Below are 24201 nucleotides of genomic sequence, written 5' to 3' on the forward strand. Positions count from 1 at the left end.
ATCCTCTTGAAAATGATTTGCTTTGCACGCTTTCTTATCCTCAGATATCCCATAAGTGAAACCATCAGAGTGGCCCCACCAATTGCCAAGGTACAAGCAGTCGAAGCATTCACTGAAATCACAAATCCGTTCTAAAACAGCATCTGTTTCACATTCTTCACACTTATTATTATTAAATATTCAGTACCTGAAAAGTAGAAACACGGTTCAAACAGGATGGAGGAAGAAATCAAACTACTATCTATGCATGTAAAGGGAATAATTTTCATCTGTACTCCAGTCTCCTTGTTGGAGTATAGAGACAGCAACTCTAACTTAGATCAGAGTTGACATCATCTCTTTCCTAGGAGATCTGATTGATTAGGGAGAGAGACACACTTGATGAAATGGAGACTGACATAATGAGAACCATCTCAGTTGAAGAGGTGGCCACAGCATAGCAGGGGAAATCATTGCTGAGAGCCTGGGAAAGGCAAAGTGCAGTTGGTAACAAAATGGATTAGCTGTGTGAACACCACAGCAGGGGGACAGCCACTAGTTCTTTCGAACTGCCTGTTGGGAAAAGGGACTCCTCTTCAATTTTTTCTGTTCTCTGTGTTGCTTTGATCTTCTCCTTTCTTCTTTCTTTTCTCTCTTGTTCTTTCTTTCTGTTTGAGAACTGGTTCTCATACAGCCTACAATGGCTTCCGACTTGCTACGTAGCTGATGTGGCCTCAAACTTTTCATGTCTTGTCTCTACCTTCCAAGTGCTGAGAGACAGAAGGCGCCAGTCCTTGCGTGGACATCACCACGCACAGTTAGTGGCTTCCTATCAGTGCCTCTATTTTCTTATGTGTCTCTCTTTTCCTAGTGTAAGGGAGGCATGGATAAGAGGGTGAAAACAGACACCGAGAAGGGAGACAGCTGAAAGGCTTCTGTAAATCAAGGAGGACGACTATCTTGCTTACCGGGGCTAGTTGGTGGTTCGTGGGTAAGAATCCTTTGACAGGCACATATGTGCAAGAACCCGGAACTCAGTTACGGGTGATGCAGAATCAGAATGAGAAGAACCTCTCAAGCAGCGGTCCCAGCAGCTGCCCCAGTGTTTCTCAAAGCTTTGAATGTCCTTTGCGGTGGCCACACTTGACTCGGCCCCTTTGCTGGCTGGCATTTGAAGCTGACCTGTTGGCCCGCACTGCTCAATGGCTCATGCCACCTGCTGAAGCACCTCGGGTACCACTCTCCCTGCCACCCGCTCACAGGCACACCTTCTCAGCTCTTTGCAGTCCTTTGAGTAAGCCTTTCCATTGAAGATGGTCATACAGTCCCTGTTTCTCAGGTTGGTGGGATCGATTATAATCTCAAACCTTAAAGAAAAAGAAAACAATTCAATTTAATCAGAGTTTATTTCTTTTTTAAATTATTTTTATTAAAATTGAAAACAATCTCATTTTACGTAATAATCCCGGTTCTCTCTTTCTCCTGTCCTCCCATTCCCCCCACCAGCCTCCCATCCTTCCTCCCCATCCACTCTGCAGGGAAGGTAAGGCCTTCCGTGAGGGATCATCAAAGTCTGTCACATCATTTGGGGCAGGACCTAGGCCCTCCCCCATGTATCTAGGCTGAGAGAGGATCCCTCCATAGGGAATGGGCTCCCAAAGTCCATCAGTGCACTAGAGGTAAATACTGGTTCCACTGTCAGAGGCCTCATAAACTGCTCAAGTGCACCCTCCCCAATTGACACCACATTCAGGGGTCTGCTTCGGTCTGATACTGGTTCCCCAGATGTCAGACTGGGGTCTGTGAGCCCCGCTTGCTCAGGTCAGCTGTTTCTGTGGGCTTCCTCAGCTTTGTCTTGACCCTTTGCTCATTACTGCCCCTTCTCTACAACTGGATTCCAGGAGTTCAGCTCAGTGCTTGGCTGTGAATCTCTGCTTCTGCTTCCATCAGCTACTGGATGAAGGCTCTATGCTGGCATTTAAGGTAGTCATCAATCTCATTATTGGGGAATGGCATTTAAGGTAGCCTCTCCACTATTGCTTAGATTCTTAGTTGAGGTCATCCTTGTGGATCCCTGGAGATTTTCCTAGTGTCAGATTTCTCTCTAAACCTATGGTGGCTCCCTCTATTAAGGTATCTCTTTCCTTGCTCTCCTAGAGTTTATTTCTAAAGTCGTATATTCAGAAACCACAGAAAACATTCCTCAGGTGACAAAGATCATGATCTATATCCCCAGGATGTCTTTGCTGGAGAGATGGGGTCAATGAACTCAATTTTCAGCCACTCAGTCACCATTTCATTCTTAGAAGTAACCTACCACTCAAAACAATAAAAATTATTCTTAAAAAAAAAGCAGAACCACACTCCAAGTTCACTGATAATTTAATGTTAAAGTTCAGCTTACTTAATTAAAATGCAAATGATTACATTACTATGCCTTGTTCTACCACACACAGAGAATGGAATTTGCTCTAACAGAGCTTTAATTGTTCATCCAAAAGACATTATCTCTCCCTCCTTATTACCCTGCTTCTCAGAAAAATGACTCCTAGACACTGCTGAAATCAAGCAGGAAAGCACCTGCTGATATGCGATGACCCTCTCTCTCCCTCTCTCACCCACTTTTCTAAGTCATTTCAACACAGGCACCTCTGGGCATCCCCCTGCCAGCACACTGTGCAGCACAAAATAGGTTGTCCATAATTACTGCTGAACCGCTCTGCTCATCTTGCTTTATGAAATGCCTCTTGCACAGAATGTTCTGAAGGCTTACAGTTCAAAGGAGTACGGTGTCCCATCTGTCCACAGCCAGGCTTTGCCACTGCCATTGCGGGAGAGCCCTGTCCAATAAGAGTAGAAAAACTCAGAGTAGCTCTGAGGCATGGCAAAATCCTGTGAAAGGCACACAAGAAAACGTTTAGCTTTGAGATGCTTCAACCAGGAGTACGGGGACAAATGGGATTAACATAGCTTCGGGAAGAATAACATGGAGACCTCTTAGAAGGCCAGAGAGAGAGAGAGAGAGAGAGAGAGAGAGAGAGAGAGAGAGGCAAAGAGACAGAGATACAGAGACAGCATTTTAAAAAAGTGGGTGGTCTGAGACATGGCTCAGTTGGTAGAGTGCTTGCCTAGCTTGCATTGAGCCTTGTGTTCAATCCCTGTATCCAAATATAATTAAATGCTAATTACTTAATTAAACATTAAATGTTATTGCCATTACTCTTGATTGATGAGTTAAAACAGAACAAAAACAAGTGGGAAAAATATTTACGAAATAAGTGAAATTATTTTGGAGATACTTTAGTGTAAAAAGAAGTAAAGGGGATTTAGAAGGGTGACATGAAGCCCACACTAGGAAGAAGGAAAAAATGTAATTTTTCATATATGTATATGTATATCATCCCTACACATATAGCCATACACTAATATATGACAATTTTTCCAATATTCTGATGAAGAGACAAGCATCATGTGTTTATTTCATATTTGAATGCTAGCTCTGAGTTGAAATTGGGATACTCAGAAGGGAAGAAATGAGTAAGCGGCCAAGGGGAGATTTCAAGCAAAAGGAGATAGAAAGCAAGTGATATGAAGGAGAGAAATAGAACAGGAAGGGTTAAATGGGATGCAGGTGGGGATGCCAGGGGAGAGGACAGAATATGAGATGGATAACTAACATTAATGACCTTTGAATATGCCGTGTACTTCTGTAGAATACTATTTTTTAAAATGTTACTTTTGCTTATTCTCTGGAGTATTGGTTAAATGATAATATGTTTGATTAAATGCACCTGCAGTCAGGAGGCTGAGTCAGCAATTAGCTGACAGGAAGTTGTAGGGAGGATCCAGGTGGAGAAGGGTTTGTAAGGATGGGTGAGAAGAAGCAAGAGGACTTCTTGGAGACTCTAAGAGGTGAGTTAGGGGAGCTGCTTGCTATTCAACTTCTCTGCAAAACAGGATTCTACCTCAACCTTTGACTCTTGAGTTCTTTAGTGGGACAAAGATTTCAGTTAAGTTTCCTTGGTAGATTTGAAAGAGTTGGTGCTGGTAGCTGTGGAGATGCTGAAAAGGATAGCTGTCACTTAAAAGACAGCAACCATTAAAATTAAACAGTTAAAAAAGAAAAATAGCAATGTACAAATCTACTACTTTAGTATCTTCCTAAATACATGCATGCCCATACATGAAAGAGTTTAAATGGAGTTTAAACCTATAATGGGGGGTAATGCCTCTGCCAGACACCATAGGCTCTCAAACAAAATGGCAAGTATCAACAAGACTTGGAATGTAGTTTAGTGGTAGATTATTGTCTGCCCTGCATTCATGAGGTCTGAACTCAATCCCCAGCACTGAAAAAAAATCCTATTTCCAGGTCTGTCACCTTCTTTTAAGCTGTTGGTCAATGAGGTTCCAGAGACATCTAAATGTATGAACTATTGTAACTATACTTGTATTTGCCTTGGCCAACCTTCTGGAAAGTGTGTGTGTTTGTGTGTGTGTGTGTGTGTGTGTGTATGCGCACAGCTTACTATAATTATTTGATGGGATATTTTTTAATTAAAAGCCTTTAAATGTTTACAATGGAAAGGCAGGCCATAATATTATCACTTTTCTTAGATTGTACCAATATTCTTATCTTTCTACCTGATCTCAGGTAAATTATGACATTTTCTACCTGCCTGTTGACTGAAAGGGAGTTGAGCTGTTTCTCATATTTTTGTGTAGTAGGTATTTGGGGAGAACATAGCTTTTATCCATTTCAGGGGTCATTTGAAGTAATTGGAGTATGCCTTGGGCTTCTCTGTGAGCAAGTGAGAAAATCTGTGGGTCAGAAACCTGACTCCTTACAGTGTTCTTGCCTTGTTCTTTTAGGGGAGTCCTTGAAATACCAAGGCTCGGGAACTCACCAGCTCTTCCTGTGTGCTTATCTTCAGCATGGTGGCATTGTCAGTCAGGCAGAAATATTCACATCCCTGCCAGCTTTTACTCTCTTTATAGAAGTGGTAGCATTTGCCACCATGCCACTTCCATTTTTCAGGGCATGGGCTGCATCTGTGTTCTTGGAAGGAAACAAACAACTGTGGTCAGTTATCTTCTACCTGGATCTGCTGTGTTTCCTCTTTTGGAAATACATAGTGTCTGCTCTTCCAAAACTAATATATATCACCTAAGAATTTGAGTGAGCAACCAGGAATGATCTATAGCTGGTGTTGAACATTCAGTGAAAAGTAGAAGTACTGCATCTGGTGATGAATGGCTGAAACTTCTGTACCTATGCTGTACAGAATGTGGACAGAACATTCCATCATGAGGGGTCTCTTGTGACTATGCAATGGTTTGAAATTCCTCCCATAGGCTCATAAGCACTGGGAGCATAGTTTTGAGCTTTGGTGAAGTAATTGGATTCTGAGGGCTTTGATATCATTAATAGACTGATTCCTTGATTGGTGACAAATATGATGGCTTTAGTAGGAGGTGTCGAAAATAGGGGGCTAAGCTATAGATTGGTCACTGGGGCATGTTCTCGGGCTGTATCATACATATCACTCTTTATGTAAGCCCTTTTCTCTGCTTCAAGTATGACATGTGTGGTGTAAGCTGCCCTGCAGTGGTTTGAAGAGACAACCTTCATAATGGAAGAACATATGTGTAATCTACCCACATAGAGAAAACATTCAGAATATGTGAGAAACTCAACCCAAAAATAAAACCTCCAAGTAATCCAACAACAAAAAATGGGTAAACAATGCATGAGACATTTCCTCAAAGAAAGACATACAAACAGTAATGAAAAGCTGCCAATTGTGACTAAATCAGCACAAAAATGAAAATCAAAGCCACAATGAATACCACATAATCCTTGTGAATTAGAATGACAATCAATTAAAAACTGAAAAATAACAAATACTTAAAAGAAAGCATAGGAAGGAGAATTCTTATATAATGTATGTGAAAATGTCAATTAGTTACACACTATGGAAACAAATATGGAGATGTCTCAAAAAGTCCAAAGTATGACTAACATGTAATCTGATAACCAGACCATTATGCATTTATCCAAGTGAAATCCAACTATAATATTAAATATATATCTTTACCCCCGTGGTTATTATACTACTATTCATAGTAGTCAAGAAATGGACTAGGCCAAAATGTCCATGAGCTGAAGACTGGATAAGAAAGTAAAGCATATATATGCAATGGGTACTACTCAGCTATTGTGATATAAAGAAATTATGTCTATTTCCATGCAAGTTCATAGACCTAGATAATATTGTGCTAAGTGGAAAGAAACAATCACAGAAAGACAAATACTGTATGTTTTCATTCACTTGTGGGAATGAAAGCAATGATTTCATAGAAGAGATAATCAGGTAGAAAGGAGAGGGACTAAAGTCTGAAACTGTTGTGTGAAACAAGAAATGATAGCATGGAACTAAAGACAGAAAGAGACCTACACCATTACATCTGACTTAGAATTTAACACTACTTAGGTAACTGGAAAAGTAACAGTAAGGGGCTAGAGTGATGGTTCAGTGTTCATAGCACTGGTTGCTCTTTTAGAGAACCCAGGCTCAATTCTCAGCACCCTCACAGTGGCCCAGAACCACCTGTGACTCCAGTTCTAGAGGACCTTTTGACACCCTAAGAGCACCAGGCATGCACCTGGTGCATACACATACATGCAGACAAAATGCTCATGCACATAAAAATAAAACAAATCTAAAACAAATAACTTTTAAAAGTGCTTTTAAAAAGTTTCCCCAGGACCCGGCACACACAGGAATACTATAAGTACAAGCACGTATACATAAGCATGTTTCAGGGGAAATGCATGCTTTCGATCAGCTAGATGAATGCTCGCCATAAAAATGCATGGCTTTCAGATGTTTTGTTCACAGTGTGTAGTGTACTAGTGAAACCATATGGCCATAGAATTCCCAAGCTCACCGTGAGTGCTCCCAGCAAGCTCCTCCTACAAAGTCCCTGTCTATGTAGAAGGCTTCATGTGCCAATCGCAACAACATGGTCAATGTATCAAGAATGTACAGCAAGGCATCTCTCTCGGGCAAGTCAATTATTTTTTTTTGTTTGTTTGTTTATTTTAAGACAGGGTCTCCGTGTGTAGCCCTGGACATCCTATAACTCACTGAAGACGAGGTAGGTCTTGAACTCACAGAGATCTTTGTGCCTCTGCCTCCTGACTACTGGGATTAAAGGTGTGTGCCACCACTGCCTGGTTGAGACAGTCAGTTTTATGGCACATGGAAACCCTATAATCCAAAAATATGTGGTCACTTTCTGTTGTTTATTTTCACTAGGTTTTGAGCACATAGGATATTAGTCAATCTATATCTGTGAGCCAGACTATTTTTCTTGCATATTGAACTCCTCACAGAGCATTCATTCCTATCAACTTGCATTTAAACTGGGTATGACTTATTTGCATAATTTTGTAAGAGCTACATGAGAATTCCAGTATCCATTGTTTTCAGAGGTACCTCGATTAACTTTTTCATAATGTAGAATCCTAAAAAAAAAAAAAGAAAAAGAAAAAAGTCCACTGGGCTGGCAGAGAAGCAGAAGAGAGAGAATTACGGTAAATGAGGTCACTAGTCCTGTGGAAAGTAACCGCTTAAAGAAGTGCACCTTGAGACACTGTGTACCAGGAAAAATCATTCACTCATTTTGTGCTTAAGGGGAAGTGGTGTGGGGAGGGATGGTGATGAAACTGTGGTATTTTAGAGTTTCTAAAAGAGAAACCAACGAGGACTGCAAAATGTAGGTTGCCGCCTCTGCTTGTGCAGTGGAGAGGGCAGAGGAGGGGGCTGACTTGGATACAACGTACTAGGAGGAAACCTTCAAGAAGGGAGAAGAGTAAGACAGAGTGGGTCGCGGGGTGGGTGGGGCACTGGGGTGATGTTTGCAGTTGTCATCAGTGATGATCTTGGTTTGGCCATTACAGTCCTTTTCATTACCTTTGTTGTTTTGTAAGATTCATATTTTTGAACAGACAAACAAGGCATCGTGAACTAAAACAACCATGATTTACTTCAAGGTCTCTGAATTTTGAAACTAACCCCTGCATGAGTCTTTTAAAAAAAATGAAAATTAAAGTTAGAACATCCCCAACACTTTCATTGTGTTGGGTTTGCGTCTGCCGACATGATTAAGGCACATCCCTGTATTAGTTGCTGACAGTGTTGTTTAGGTCATTCTAAGTTAACTATTTTTCCTGTTTGAATGGCTGAAATTTGAAGAATCCCTTCCTGTATGGGGACACAGGTGTGTATAAGCAGTTATAACCCAATGTCTGATCATGATTAGGTAGCTCAAACTGTTTGCTGCCGTGGCAGGAAAAGTACTTCTAAAAGTACATGGTTATAGTTACCCAGAAGGATAATTCAAGTCCAGATAGAACAATTTGCATGGTCTGAGAGTCAGGATCTTGCTCACCTCCACTTTTATTGTAAAGTTCGCGACACAGTTTGACAGCTACATGCTGCAGAGTGTCTGTGAGTCTCCTGTTCTGGCTCTGGAGGGACTGCAGTTGTCGGGACAAGTTTCCCAGTCTTTCCTCCTGTTCAGCGATGTTCTCTTGCTGGGTATTGGAGAGCTGGTAGAACTGAAAAACTAAGTCGTGTGATCAAGTCAGACTGGACAGCTCATTTACCTGTATCTGTTTTCTACACATGGGGGAGGCAATAAAGTATATAATTTAATGTCTTAGTGCTGAGAGCTCACGTTGCTATTTCCAAGGGCGTAGTTAATTGCATCATCTCAGGCAAATTTGTACATCCACCTCTGTTGGAAAACTGTAAATCTACTCATCTATTGACTACTTATTATATTGAATAATGGAAGACTGGCACCATCCATTATTCACTCCATTATTAAAATGGTCATACCTGATTTCCATATTTTTGTACATTTGTAGTTAGGGTCTGTGAGGACAAGTGAAGTCTTTAGTGCCACTCAACTAAAAAAAAAAAATTCAACACAAGTTTGAACTTCAGTTTTCTAAATCTAGAGGAATCTGTCATGAGTCACATGAGTCACTTTACTTTCCGAAGAAAAAAGGCGATTGCAACATAGTGTTGTATCGGAGTGATGGAAATTTGGGAGTAGAGAGAGAAGTAATAGGACTTTTTAAATTCTTAAATTTAAGTTTGTAAATTTAACTTTTGCTTCAGAGAAACTCAGTATATGACCCCCTGATCTGCTTCCCTGTATAGCTTTTGCCTGGGTCACCTTCAGCAGTTCAAGAAGGGGCTGTACATTCTTACCGAGTAGATCGAGAACACACCATTGCTGCTTTTAAATGTTTTATACATGCAATCTTCCTTGTTTGACCCTCCCTTTTTGTAAAAATAATAATAATAACGGTATCATTTCCCAGCCTTTTTGATAAATACAGTGACTTAGCATGCTTCTCTGCTCCTTGTGCAAATGGTGGATGTGTACAGAAACCCTAACCCTGCACCAGTCCACTGTAACACCTGTAATCACAGCAGATACCAGGACTTGCACCAGTGGAGCAGGGGAGAGAGAGAAACGGTGCAGACTCTCTACAGTGGTGATTTATGTACTCACATGTAAATGGATACAATGCTTGTCTAACAGGATGTTTCCTTCTAACTGGAAAATGCTTGCTGGATTTCAACACACCAATTCCTAGTCGTTTAAACAGTTGCCTTCAGAAAGAGGACATGGCTCCAGAGTTAGGGTTTTAAGACACTCATAGCAAGAGTTTCTCCTCCTGGACAGACCAAGGGATTAGGGACCTCCTGCAGGGTCAAGCACAGACTTACACACAAGGCCCAGGGCGGCCAGGCCGATGAGAAGCACCACACACAAGGTCAGCAGGGTCAGGGCCACGGGACGCCAAACTGAAGAGGGAGTCTCATTCTCTGCAGGGAACAAAAAGAAACTAAAGGTGGCCTTTTCTTTCTCTTGGATTAAAGACACAGAGGTTGGGGGACCTTCTACATGCCAATTGAAGGCAGTCAGGACTTTACCCTCTGTCCTCAGATTCATGGCCACAAAACCCACTTAAGCCTTATTTTTATATCTAGGTCTTTCATAAGCCCAACCCCTCTGATGTCTCCCAGAGGCCACCACACAGAGTCACATTATGCATTACAATGACATTTAAATGGTTGTTTTTAGAACCTTGTGCTTGTCAAAATTCTGACTGTGGAGACCAGTTGTGGAGAGGCATACCTTTCTTTAATTCAAGCACTCAGAAGGCAGAGGTAGGAAGATCTCTGAGTTAGAGGCCAGCTTCATCTACATAGCAAAAGGTAGGCCTGCCAGGGTTATATTGTGAGACCCTGTTTCAAAACAAGCAAACAAACAAACATAGAAAAAAAGGAAGGAAGGAAGGAAGGAAGGAAGGAAGGAAGGACGATGCGTGTGTGAGTGTAAAAAACTCTTACATATGTCTAACATGAGACTGGGCATAATGGTAGACACCTATAATCCCAGCATCGTAGGGACAGAGAGGGGGTCTCAGGAGTTCAAAGTCATCTTTAACTGCATTAGAGTTAGAGATTAACTGGTATTAACAAAAACTCAAAACCTAAGAACCCCAAACCTTACCAAGGAGCAACTTTTTACTTCATCAGGAAATCTATGCAATTAATTTGTTCTTAATTTTGCAAAATATGCCCTGACTCCAGTGTTCCACCTATGTATCTTTAGGAAAATAAAATAAACATTCATCACCAGAAATGATGGTTTATTATTTCTTGGGGGGGGGATTCTTATATGAGAGTCCTAACTTGTAAGAATGTTACATAGTCATTTACTGGATTTATATCTTCCCCAAACTAAATTATAAAGGACCATGACCATCATCTCTCAAATGTAAGTATTGTAAAGTTCACATAAGTTAAACAATAAATGAAAACAGAGAAAGGAACACTAGGAACAGCATCCTCTTAACTTTTTTTCCCAGTAAAGTAGCCACAGTGCCACAAGGAAACCTGTCACCAGGTGAAATCATCTATTTGGGTTATGACCAAAGGCAGCTGACAGATTTGAATTCTCCTCCAGTGCAGATAACATCTGCGGTTTGTGACTAGAACAGAACAAAAGCAGAGTGGAACCAGAAAACTCTATACTCCCCATGTTCTATTTAATTAAAAATTCAAGTCAGGTTCTAAAACAGAAAAAAAAAACATATACAAATTCACTTCTGACTCACTGGAGGCCCACCAGCTACACCGGTCAGGGAATTAGGCAAGCCATCTTCATTTTCCAACCTGTCCTCAAATTATAACCCCCCAGCTCTGTAGCAGATCACTGACTGGCCCCTCCTTCCCTGGTCTCAATGTATTAACCCACATGCATTGATAGTGTAAGACTTAATACCTCGCACTTGCCAGTAGACAAGACATTCAGACAAAACTAAACAACCAAAAAATGATGATGATAAATGATGTCATAAACAAAATGGACTTAACAGCTGTTTTCAGAACAGTGCACCCAAACACACACACACACACACACACACACACACACACACACACGTTGAAGACCCAGATATAAATTGACACACCTGTGGACATGTGATTTTATAAAGTCAGAAATACACACTGGAAAAAAAAAGACAGCATCTTTAACAAATGGTGCTAGTCAAACTGGACAGCTACATGTAGAAGAATCCAAATGGATCCATACTTATCACTTTGCACAAAAATCTACTCCACTCCAACCAGGTCAAAGAACTCAACATAAGGCTGGATACACTAAATCTGATAGAAGAAAAAGTAAGAAATAGTCTTGAACTCATTGGCACAAGGAAAGACTTACTTAACACAACACCATTAGTACAGGCACTAAGATCAGGCACTAAGATATTTAGGATCTCACAAAACTGAAAGCTACAATCCATATAACCAAAGAAGTTGGGTATGAACTAAGGAGCTAGATGGGAGGAATGAATCTCCCTAGGAAAGAGAAATGGAATAAATAGGTATAGACAAGGTGGGGGGCCTGGAAAAGAATGGTCAAATGGGGATGGTGTGGGAAGAGGGGGCAGAGGCGAGAATACAGGGAGGGACAGTTAAAAATAAGTGCCATTTGAGGGGTCACATGGAAACTTAATATAATAGAAACTTCCTAAAGTATATATACACATGAAAGCAATCTAAATGAAATCACCACATAATGGGGCCATGGAGCCCCATTGGACATCTCTAGTCACCAAATGAAGCTTCCCGTACCAGGAATGGATCTTATCTGGTAAAGTTATTGGCCCTGTGAATGTCCCCCAAACAACCCAGGCTATTGCTAAGAATATTGGTTATTCTCTGCAACTGATGGTAAGGCCCTATTGCTGAAGACAATGCCTACACAACTCTGCTGAACACAGAAAATTTGAATGAAAAGGCCAACCTAAAGCCTTCACCCCTACTGACTAGTGTCCATGGTACTGGAATGTGTTCTTCAGTGTAACAAAGGACAAAGGTAAACACCAATAGCCCGGTTAAAAACCCTTTGATCTACAATGATGAATCTACAAGATTCACTGGTGCAATTATGGCCCAGAGCTGTGATAGTAACCAACCAATATCTGACTGGCTTTAAAGCCCACTTCATAAGTTAGAACCCCAACAATGCTCAGATGGCTAAGAACCTGAGACTAGATAGGTCAGAGATCGAGGGCAAAGCTAAATACTACTTTTCTGCTAAAGGGACACACAATAAAATGACTCCTAATGACATCCTGCTATACTCATAGATCTGTGCCTTGCTCAGCCATCATCAGAGAATCTTCTTCCTGCAACAGACAGGAACAAATACAGAGATCCACAGCGCAGAGAATGAGAGATCTTGGAAGAGTCAGTTCTAAATGGGATGCCTCCATCAAATCCCTCCTCCAGGGTTCAGGGAACCTTACAGGAGAGGAGGCAGAAAGAGCGTAAGAGCCTGAGGGGATGGAGGACACCAAGGAAATAAGGAATTCTAAACACTGCTGGACCAATGCACATATGAACTCCCAGACTGTGGCTGCGTGCACAGGGCCTGTATGGGTCTGCACCCAATGGGATTCCAGCACTGAGCTGACAAGTGGATACATATCCCCCATGCTTAACTCTCAGTGGCCATGTCAGAGGAGCTACAGTCAGCAATGGAACCTGTGGAATATAACCCACCAGATAGCAAAGCTGTGATGGGTGCATCCTAGAGAGGCAAAGCCCTGGGATGATTGTTTCCAGAGTGCCCCTTGCTTCTGTTAGGCCTCCTCCTGCTTGCTGATGTCACACTCCTGCTGTGTTTAATACAGTAATTCCTTTCATTACGTTGTGAAAGGATCCCCTGTATCTCATATAGTGTGATATTTCCATGGGAAAATCCCACTCTTCACTGAGCAATTTGCAATAATCATAATGAGGATGATTTTTATAAGAGCAATGATGCTTAGTCCAGTCAATGATTTAATTGAACTTTCTGAGTCAGCCTAAAAGATAAAGATGGCTAAGACAGTGGAGATGATTAGGAAAATGGTTTAGGTTATTCTTGTAATTGCTCCAATAAAAGATACAAATATGGCAAAAATAGACTGGCAGCCACCTTCCCCTTTGTTAGATGTAAGATTTTTCAGATGATGGAAAATAAGGACATTTCATGCATTATAGACCAATGAATTCTGCCTGTTGATCAAAGGCTAATGATCAAAGAAACCAATTACATCCCTACACCCAAGATTAGGCCTGAGTTCCCTGGTCATGTAGTTTACAGAATTAATAATAGGTTTAGATGTGCACCTTGAGAAAACAAAGTTGTGAAAGGAAATTAAAAGACCTTATTATCTGTAAAGAAAAATAATTGGCTAGCTAGAACACTTATTTAAAGTATTTGTAGGGTAGAAATAGGATAGGAATCTGCTACATTGAAACTGCAAACAGCTGCCTGCCAAAACAAAAAAGGAACTTGTTGAAATATATTTGTTTTGCTTAAAACTTTATTAATCAATTATTAAAGAATCCTTGCTTTGGGGTGAAGATGTTATGATTTAAAAATTAACTCAAAGAGAAGTGTTTATTTCTGGGCTTTTAAGAAAAAGATAACGTGATCATAATATAATTTCTTCCTATTTAAAAATTTTAATTTGTTTTGGAAAGTATGTAACTTGTAGTTGTGATATAATCTTTTCTTGCATAGAAATCCTTGTCTTGGGAGGCATAAAAGTGTTAAGAGCTGAAGAAAAAATAAAATAAAATGAAGACTCAAGCTTTACCCTCAGATAAACTGTGTGTGTGTGTGTGCCTAGAGTGTGTGTCTGTCCAGCAGTTCTCTGACTCCTCATTTCCTCTCCAGTTTCTCTGACCTGTTGGGAGCTGCTTCTCTCAGTACTTAACCCAGAAGTTGTCTCCAATTGATAATCATTTGCAAATGAAAAGTTAGTTTTCTACAGTGGAATCTCATTGGGAAAGCAAACCACTCTTAAGATCAGGCCCCATGCTCAGAAGTAGTTGCCAACACAAAGTGAACTTAATGGCTACTTTGGGAGTTCATTGTCTCATAATGTTTAGTTACAGCATTTATTTTGTTTATTATAATTATAACTACATTATAATTATTAACTACTATTACTTAGTTTACAGGTTCTTTGCATATACATTACAGCTTTCCAGCTCTGTGTTTTTATGTGATTCCTGTGTCTGTGAATATATGTTGTCTATGGATGTTTCTTGTACTTTTTCTTTGGATTCTATTCTCACATTTGGTATTTCCTATTCCAATTTGTTTGTTTCTGGTTTTTCTTGTTTTATTTTATTTTACCATTATTATTTAGATGCATGTTTGTTTTCTGAGAGACAGAGAGGGTGTGGATTCATATGGGAGGGTAGAGAGAAAGGCTCTCAGAGGAGTTGGAGGAGAGACAATTGTAATCAGTATAAGAAAGATCTATTTTCTTCTTTCTTTCTTTCTTTCTTTTTTTTTTTTTTTTTTTTTTTTTTTTTTTTTTTTTTTTGAGACAAAGTTTCCTTGTAACAGCCCTAGCTGTCCTGGAACTTGCTTTGCAGGCAATGCTGACTTCAAACTCAAAAAGATCTGCCTGCCTCTGCCTCTGCTTCTGCCTCTGCCTCTCAAGTGCCACCATACCCTGTCAAATCTATTTTCAATAAAATCAAAATAGAAAGAAAGAATAACTTCCTTCCCGAGTTGTCATCGAGGCATCGTATATATTTTAGGCACATGGTGTGAGCTATCCACTGTTGCCAAAGTAGATCAATAAAGACAGTGTGGAGACAGAAAATATGATTCCTGTCCTCCTGAATTTATATGGAATAAGGAAAATAAATCAAAACTCAAACAGGAGATACATGGGTTATTCTATTTTGTATTTTAAAATGTAACTTATGTTTCTTAACAACCATCTCAATAGATAGTTCACATTCTATTTAGAAGAAATTTAAAGGGCTTTTTGTAGATTATAGCAATTTCATTATGCTCCACCTGATTTAATGACTTGCAGTAGCTTTATTGCAATTGAGACAAAAAATCCCAGAATACACTCTTTCTTGTCATACCCTGCCCTGCTCTTCCTTTCTCAAGTGACCTGCTGCCCCTCCGATGCTCCACTCACAGAACCCTTCTGTGCGTCCTTGCGGCCCTCAGACTGAACTCTCCCTCATTTCCCCGTGTTCAATCTGCCCGTGTCTGCAACCAAATCCCCATGATGGAAGATGGAATGGCAATAAACTTTCCAGTTCCACTTTTTTTTCTGGATGTTGTTTTCCCTTCTGGCTGTTTTGCTTCTTGCTGTGAGTCTAAAGTTTCTGAACTCTGGCCCAAATTTTCCAAGCTGTGGCAAAACTTCTCTCTAGGGACCACTTCCTTCTTAAAAAGAATTTTTTTTTCCACAAGAATCAGCTGCCTGGGAGGTGCTTAATTTGGGTTTGCCTTTCTTGTAGTTTGGGGTTTTAGAGAAGAATCCCTATGCTCTCTTGTGAGGCATGTTTAGAAAGAGATGTGGATGGGCCAAACACTGATATACACATCACCCACCAGGAATGCAGAGATACAGAGAAGAGAATGCAACCTTCCTGTGTCCCTTGACACTGCTATGCTATAAAAACCTGGAGTGCCATTGTCGAGTTTTGACAAACCCCTTTGTTGTTCCATGAAACTTGGCAGATGAAGAGTATTGTCATACATGATTAGTTATTCTTCACCGGGCAGCAGAGGAAACCTCCACACTCCCACAAACGGAGAAGAGAGCACACCGGAAATGAAACAGACTTCACTACATGAAGCCCACAAGCAGAGCCCTGAAGGACAAGGGATCTTGAAAGCAGGGAAAGAAGCAGAACTTAACTTCAGCAGTTTCTACAAGGCCGTGCTGGGTACTTGTGGCAGAGCTGGGTGAGCTCATCGTGCTTAGTCCTGTACGTTGAGCATTCCTGGTTAAATAGGAATCCCAGGGAAACGGGTCAGCATGTCTGCTGAGGTGCACAATGTTGCAAAGACTGCTTTCTGAGCCGTTCACACTATTGTACTCTTGATGGATTTCAAGGGTGGATGGAGCATTTCTAGCCCTATCTGGCTGCTGGCTATATTTTTTAAGTTTAAATGTTGTCATTTCTGGAACCTCTTTTTATTTTATTTAGTTATTGTTGTCACCCACTTTACACAGTGACCACTTCATGGGAATCTATGAGGTTGAAGGCCCTTTTGTGTGTGTGTTAAATAACAACAGAGAGGCAATTAGTCTTATAGATCTATTTTCGTCCTCTCTGCATATAAATGGTGCTACCCTTCCTATACTTTACAAAGGCAAACATAGGGCCTACCTGGGTATTCAAGCCATAAGGATGACTGAAGAGTCCCGGATAGGAAGCAAGCCTAAGAATTTACATCTAAGAACAAATAGCAATTCCAGAATATCAAAGAGGTTCTATTCTGTAGTGAAATGCATTACGTTCTTAAGTAAACTATGAGTGAGTCCATTTTATAACCTAATGAAGTTATTTGGTTAACAAAATACAGTTTAAATATAAAATTATTAAGCCAGGCATGGTGGCATATGCTTCTCTTCTCAATCGTAGGAAATTGGGGCGAGAGGATTGTTGTAGTTTGTGGCCTACAGAGGCTAGGTGGAGAGCTCAGTGGCAGCTTGGGAGACACAGCAAAACCCTGCCTCAATAAACAAGCAAATAAACAAAAACTATTAATGGTGGCTGCCAAAAAATTTAAATTGCCAAGATAAACGTCTTAGATGAATCGCCTCATCTATTTTCAGGAACACTCTCTAGAAGGGATTATTATTCTGTTTTGCAGGGTTGCTCTAGGGATGTTTGCTATCCCACAGAGAAACACACAATAATAGTGCAGGCTTTGTATATATTGTTGTATTTCATTGGAAGGCTTCCCAGTTATTCAAGTGTATAATTGCACTAAATCCTTATTTAGATAAGAAAATGGTTGTCCAGGAGGTTCCTCCCACCCCAAGTGTGTGCAGAGAACAATGATGGTGCCTGAGGTACAAACCACTGAACACTGCCAACCATAACTGTCCTTCCAACTTCATACATTAATATTTAACCTTGTATGGAAATTCAATTTGGAATTACATAAAGACCCCAGTGTCTGAGGGTTTGTGACTTCTCATTTCTACATTATAAACTATCACAGCTAGGATTATAAGTCATACTTCTCCATTCTTCCAAAAAGATTTACTTTGTAAAATACGAATATAATCATACCTTGTTTTTCTTTACAGAAAAAAAGTGCTTTCCACCAAATCATTTTTAAATAAAATACATTAGCAATGGCTCCAGACTACTGGTTCTGTTTTTAAACCTCTATTCCTTCCCTAAATTCTCTGCATCCATTTCTTCCTCTGAGGACTTCCCATTTTCAGCTGTAACCCTTTGTAACAAGTTTTGTCATGATTCTCAAAGCCAATTTATGCTGGTCTAAATCCTAATCCAAAATTAGTACCAATAGTTTTCTTCCAAATTCTTATTTACCTGACATTTTGTACCAGGCTAGTTGTTTCTTTCTAATGTCACCTCCATACTGTCATCCATAGAGTAGAAAACCAATGCTCTAACTGGGAAAACTCACAGCTTCTTTTAGGATGCACAAAGCAAAGAGTCTTTCTGTGGTCTCCAATGTGTCTTCAACAACACTAAGGTCACTACTTTTCTTTTAACTGTTGATTTTGATTATTCTGTAGTTTCAATTGCCTCAAAAATTAAAAAAAAAAAATTCCCCAGTGGCTACTATGGTGTTTAATATTTAGTGGGTATGCCTAAAAGATGTATGAGATCATGCAAATGTGATTGTGTCTTGCTGCTTCAATGCAGATATGTTAAAATGAAACTAAAAAGCCAGAAAATGTGTGACAATATTGCAATAATAAGGGCAGGGCAATGCAGACCTGGTATTGATTTTTTAAATGTGTTTTTCAAAGTATCATTAATAAAAGTGTTTTTTCCTTATCCTTTTGGTAGAATAGCATTCCCACTTCAATAGGAATCTTGGTCCTTCTTCGAGATCATCTCCCTACCCTTGATGTTGTTCAGGTGAATGGCCGGCCATCAATGGCTTCTTTTAAATTTACAGTGTGGCTAGAATCTCTCCCTTAAAAATTAAATTAAATTAAAAATGTCCTCACTCAATCTTGTGGTACCTTGCAATAACATACTATATTTCTTTAAAGAAAAGAAAAATGGGGCAAACCACAGATAGGTCTGCTTCTTCGTCAGCCCATTTCTGACATACTGCTATAGAATAAACCAATAGCCTGACCAGCATGGTGGCACACGGCAGTGACCCCACCTCTTGTGGGGCTGAGACAGGATGAGTTTTTAAGTTCAGAACCATTCTCGGCTACGTGGGGAGTTCCAGCCTTTAAAAATCGACAATTAAGATGATAAATAAGCTTCCATTTTTCTCATTGTTGAGACAATAAGCTGTGTCGTCTCCACTGATCTACGGTGTTTGTTATTGTTAACATTCCAAGATTGCTTGCCATCAGCTTCCCACCTTTTTTTTTTTTTTTTTTTTTTTTTTGAGTTTACTCTCCAAATGTTCCAGAAGCTTCTTTCTGCCAGAGTCCTGCTTCCTCCTTCTCTGTTGCTCCTTCCTATTAGCCTCCCATTGAGCCTTCTTGTTCTCCAGACCCTGTGGCTGATACTCCCTGGATTCTCTCCTTTCCAGTCCATTTTGTTTTCTAGATTTCTGGCTATATATCCCCTCCCTTGGTGATCTGATTCACTCATATCAATGTTTAATTTCTATTCATATCACTTAAATGATTTATTCATTTATCGTGCCACTGATTACTACATATATATTTAGCTCAAATTTTTACCCTGAACCCATATTCTTCAAATATATGAGTCTTTAGACAATTCCAGAGGCATTACACTTGCAGACCTTTGGACTCAGGCTGAATCCCTCACCCTATGGTTCTTCCTGTAGTTTCTATTTCAGGTCATGACAACACCTCCCACACCACATCTGACAGTAGACTGACATCTCGTTCCTGTCTCCTCACAGGTAACCCAACCCAAACCTTGAAGCTCCTGTCTTCAGTATCCATCCAATTGCTCTCTCCTCCTCCTTCTAACTCTTCTTCCTCAGTTGAGGATTCTTACCTCTACCTAGAGTACTGGAGGCATTGGCTCTGTGGATTGTGCTCCAGTCCATCCCAGCATAGCTTAGACATACTTCTGAGAATACATTATTTGTCTCTCTGTATCTTTCTTTCCCCTACTGATTTCATTTTAACTACAGAACAGAACTAAAACATTTCAGATGGCCTAAAAGACACTATTTAGCTCTCCAGTCCTGCTCCTCAAGCCACCCCTCAGCTCTGCACCCCAGCCATACTTACTGCACACAGTTCTCTGAATACAGAGGTCCTCAAAGTCTCCCTCATGTTCCTTTCATAATTCTGTCTCTGTTGAGCATCCTCAAGTCTGGACACTCCACTCCTGGTTCTTTATAATATAGAAAATCCTAAAACCAACTCAATGCAATGCCCAATCTCTCCAGATCTTTCTGGGTCTCCTTTAGACCCTTAAATGACCAGGTTTCATGTGTCTCCTGCACATTCTCCAAGAGAGCATGTAATTATATGTGAAGCTGAGTTGAGAACCAGCTTCCCTCACAGCTCATGGCTGAAGATCTATCATACCTGTCACTGTGTGGCAGTCTTTTGCTCATCCTGATCTGAATGTGTGGAATTTGTGTGTATGGTTATTTATTTTATTCTTGATATTCTCTCTTAACAGTTTGGTATTTTAGACAAACCTGGTTTTTATATGATTAACATTAAAATCCCCAAAACACCTGCAGTGAAATGAAACAGTTAAAAAATGCCCTCTCCTATTTTGTCACAGCCTCATATCAAATCTGAAGTTGCCAGAAAACAGAAATAAGATCTCTACTGTTGTTTGTACAGCTAAGGTGTATCAGATATGTTTTCTTAAGAAATATTTGAATATCACAAGATGAAATCGACATAGCACACAGGCAGGCTAAGGAAACCTTTTCCAGATGTTTGACTCTGAGCCACTTCCTTGTAACCTTCTCTCCCACTGTTCCAATTTCTATTTCTTTCAAAGAGGCTGCCAAATGTTGTACCAAGGGCTTCATCTTGCCCCACCTCTGTCTCCACCCATTAATCTTGAGGGACTTACTTGTACACACTGTTCCTTCTTATGCAGGTCATTAGCCCATCTCTAGGCAAAGGTGAAAAACAAAATTGTGCATGGTCCTCTTGAGACCACGGCCCTGTGGACTGATGGCTGCAGGAAGGCCTTTCCATTCCTGCCTGAAGCATCACCCATACCCTGCCTCTTGTAGCCTCGTAGCTCCAAGTCAAGGAAGTTGGAAATCCCAATACCCTTTAAATGGCTCTCTGTGTAGTTTAGTGGGAAAGCAAGCAACCATATCAGTAGGCCTCAGGGAACAATCATTTACAAACAGAAGGTGTATGAAACAGCTTTATAAAGGAAAAGGAGGGACACTGAAAGCTATTTGATAAAAGAGAGAACAGTTTAAAAAAAATGTGTCCCAATTCACAGACGTGAAGAAACGCTGGATCTGGTCACAAGGCAAAGTAAATAAATGTCTTGAAGACACAGCCAGAGAGTAGGTGCCACTGATGGAGACTGACACAGAAGTGTTAAACAGAACACTCTAGGAATTTGCAAAGGATGGAATGTTGAGAGAAACATTTCTAGAGTATGTACCTTTGTCATTCTTTATACTCTTAGATGCCTTGTAGAGAAGTTGTGTTGCTTCTGTTCCCGGCTAAAGTTAATATGAACAAATGTGCAAAAGGTACTTAAAGTAACCCCAAGCCCAGAATATACATTAATGCCCATATCCCATCATTAATACTTTATAAACAATGAAACAAAAGCCTCAAGACATTAATATTACTTGGTATAAGAACCTGAACATGGCTTGCTATCTATCTGTAATATGGATTGGGGTTTTGCTCTAGAACCAAGTCACATGTCTGCTATAAGACAACCAAGCATCTACTTGTGTGAATTATAAAAATAAGTGGAATGGGAAAGTGCTATTCTATAATAAGGCAAATAATAGTAAAGAAACTAGTACGACACAAGCTAGATCAAATGTCTTCTAAATAAGATACAATCATGTCAATATTCTGAAACCAACAGAGCAAAGGGGCAGACTATGATAGTGCATGCCTATAATCCAGCTACTGGGGAGACAGAGTGAGGAAGGTTGCATGTTTGAGACCAGTCGGTAACTTACTGAGATCTTGTCTCACACTGATTAAAAGGAGTTTCTACACCGTATCTCAGTGCTGTTCTGTTGCTATCATGATGAAGACCCTATGTTCAACCTCAGAACCAAAAGAAAAGGCTTGGGGTCCGGTGAGGGACTAAGAATTTGATGCAAATGAATCTGAGCTCTGTATTTAAGTTAACAAATCACAGAATTTCAGACCTAAGGAGACACATTAGGGAGGCTTTGCTTCCTTCCATTGCCCTTGATATCACAGAGGATAAAGCCAATCCCTGGTGCTAACATGACTTCTCCAAGGTCTTGCAATTTGAGATGCACAAATTCTAACACATACCCGACTTAATTAGCCCACTTGGAAATCTCTCAAAGTCAAGAGTGTAAATGTGAAAACAAAAGGTCATTTTTATTAACCTAGATTTCTAAACCACATCACAGGTGCCAATCCGCACGGACAATGACAGGCCGTGAGAAAGGAAAGGGAAACAGATGTTGCTTTAAGGTATAGACAATCCCATCTTTCCCTGCTATACCTAATCGGAAAATCCATATCCCCCTCCTTGCAAACCAGAGACAGAATGTTAGGGAAACAAACCCCTGTGTGAATTTCCATTTTCAAATGTTACATGCCTGCAGACAAGTTATGGAAAGTGCAGTTACTCCTCAGTGTAAGCCACAGGAAGATTCCCTCCTTCTCTCTGCCTCGCACATGCCTAGAAAAAGTGCCTCATCTCAAGAATTTCTCCAGGGCTCTGGTCTGTTTGTGATCTAGGAGACAGGAGTAAGTACCTTGGTGCCTGGGCTCTGCACGTCTGGTGACAGTAGAAGCTCCAGAATACAGGCTTACAGTGGTGTCATCCTCATCGAGCATATCCCTCGTGCTGCTGTATTTGGCCTGCATCCTGATTCCTGCAGAGATGCGGGTGAGATGTGCTCAGAGTGCTCCGGGCCCAGTGTCTAACGTCAGATACCTCAGGAAACCAGGCACGGGGAGGCATTCCTAATGGTCTCTCCCTGCAGGCAGCAGGGGAAGCCTCTGACTCCAGTTCCTGCATGGAGAGGCCCAGCCCCTCCCCTGTGAGCTTGTACTCAGAATGCCAAGTTGGTCTGACTGAGGGGAAATCGCATGTTTTCTGGCTGGGCGGTCCCTGAACAGTTACTACACTATCTGCATTTTTTCAGACCCATGTGTGTATCTGTTTACAAGTCTTTCGATTGCAAGGTGGGGATGACATGCCCACCCACAGCAGCACTCAGGGTCCTCTGACTAAAGCATAATCAGAGCTGGACACAGCTTCTCACCCAGCATGCATTACGGGATGATTACTCACCTGTACCTTTGGGGACTGAGAGGACACTTCCTGTTTCCAAGGGCAGAGTGCAAAGCATCATTCAGGGGAAGTCCGAGCAGCGGGCCCCCTGAGAGAATCCAGTCGATTCGGTTCTTACATTTTACTCACAAAGAAATGAAAAGCTATCTAGGCGAAATGCGTTCTTTAGGTTCTTTAGAAGTCACAAAGCTGATCAGGGTCAGATTAGCTCTGAAGGGTCTCTCCTGGTGTCAACTTCATGCTCTTCCTTCTTAAAGTATCTGGACTTGATTTCACATTTTGTAACACACCAGGCACATTGTAATCATGAGCAATCCTTTGCTCTGGTAGCAGTCCCAACTTACAGCACTGTTACTAACCACTGTGCAATTCGGGGAAGACAACTAGCAATGTGTGCCCACACTTGGTAAGGCAAGACATGAAAAGAGAAAATTGTCTCAGTGTCCAGCAGCTCCTCCCGAATCAGTGCACTTTAATTCTCTTATTTGGCTGGTTTTTGTGTAGCAACAACAGAATCCCCTAAGAGCAGATAATTCATACATGCTAAAAATAATTTCTCATAGTTCTGCTTCAGGATCAAGATGTTGACACATTCAATGGTGAGATGAGGGATGCAACCTCTGAGTGCTACACTGCGGCCATCAAATGATGGACGGAGTGATGTCAAGGCACTAAACACTCTCTCTTTCTGTGTGTGTGTGTGTGTGTGTGTGTGTGTGTGTGTTTATGCAGGCGGGGGGTATAAATGGCTGGCAAAGACAAGCACACTAAATACCAGCTAGTGTTCAAACAGAGTTAAGGCTGCCGGAACCTATAAGAGACCATCAGAAACTACAGATGGTGAGTTAACATATGTTTCAAACTGTATGCTGTTACCCTACTGTTATATAAGATGAGTAATGATGGGAACCCTTTATTGAATAACAACTAGTTAAAAAGTCGCAGGGCTTTTGCATTGGGCTGAGTATCAGAATGCTGTAGAGGGAAGGAGGCAGTAAGGACTCTGAAGGTCAAGGTATGTGAATTGCAGAGGACGTGAAGAAGCTAGAGCGTTAAAAATTACAGAGCAGCTGTGGTAGTGCACATCTGTAACCCCATAATTCACAGGGATCACAAATTCAAAGTCAGTCTGCACTTA

General features: G+C 40.8%; 1 protein-coding gene across 2 annotated transcripts; it reads right to left on the bottom strand.

The window, feature by feature from the left end:
- Positions 1–370: 370 nt before the first annotated feature.
- LOC127215552 (C-type lectin domain family 1 member A) lies at positions 371–22831 on the bottom strand. Of its 2 annotated transcripts, none has more exons than XM_051175957.1 (6): positions 22522–22829; positions 9792–9890; positions 8437–8613; positions 4887–5038; positions 2753–2871; positions 371–1346 (listed from the first exon to the last, which is right to left on the bottom strand). In XM_051175957.1, the coding sequence occupies exons 1-6, from the start codon at positions 22631–22633 to the stop codon at positions 1187–1189; spliced, it is 819 nt and encodes a 272-aa protein (XP_051031914.1). In that variant the 5' UTR covers positions 22634–22829; the 3' UTR covers positions 371–1186. The 2 variants fall into 2 exon arrangements, with proteins under 2 accessions (XP_051031914.1, XP_051031915.1); XM_051175958.1 differs by having other exon boundaries at positions 1196–1346; positions 2753–2819; positions 22522–22831.
- Between the last annotated feature and the right edge of the window lie 1370 nt (positions 22832–24201).

This window comes from Phodopus roborovskii, unplaced genomic scaffold (genome assembly GCF_943737965.1).
Source record: "Phodopus roborovskii unplaced genomic scaffold, PHOROB, whole genome shotgun sequence".
Taxonomy (NCBI): domain Eukaryota; kingdom Metazoa; phylum Chordata; class Mammalia; order Rodentia; family Cricetidae; genus Phodopus; species Phodopus roborovskii.

Coding starts and splice junctions, on each gene's coding strand:
- LOC127215552 (XM_051175957.1), bottom strand. CDS start 22,633: ATGCAGGCCAAATACAGCAGCACGAGGGATATGCTCGATGAGGATGAC. Junction 9,891..22,521: donor TGCAGAGCCCAGGCACCAAG/GTACTTACTCCT, acceptor TGTTCCCTGCAG/AGAATGAGACTCCCTCTTCA. Junction 2,872..4,886: donor TAAGCACACAGGAAGAGCTG/GTGAGTTCCCGA, acceptor TGCCTTTCACAG/GATTTTGCCATGCCTCAGAG.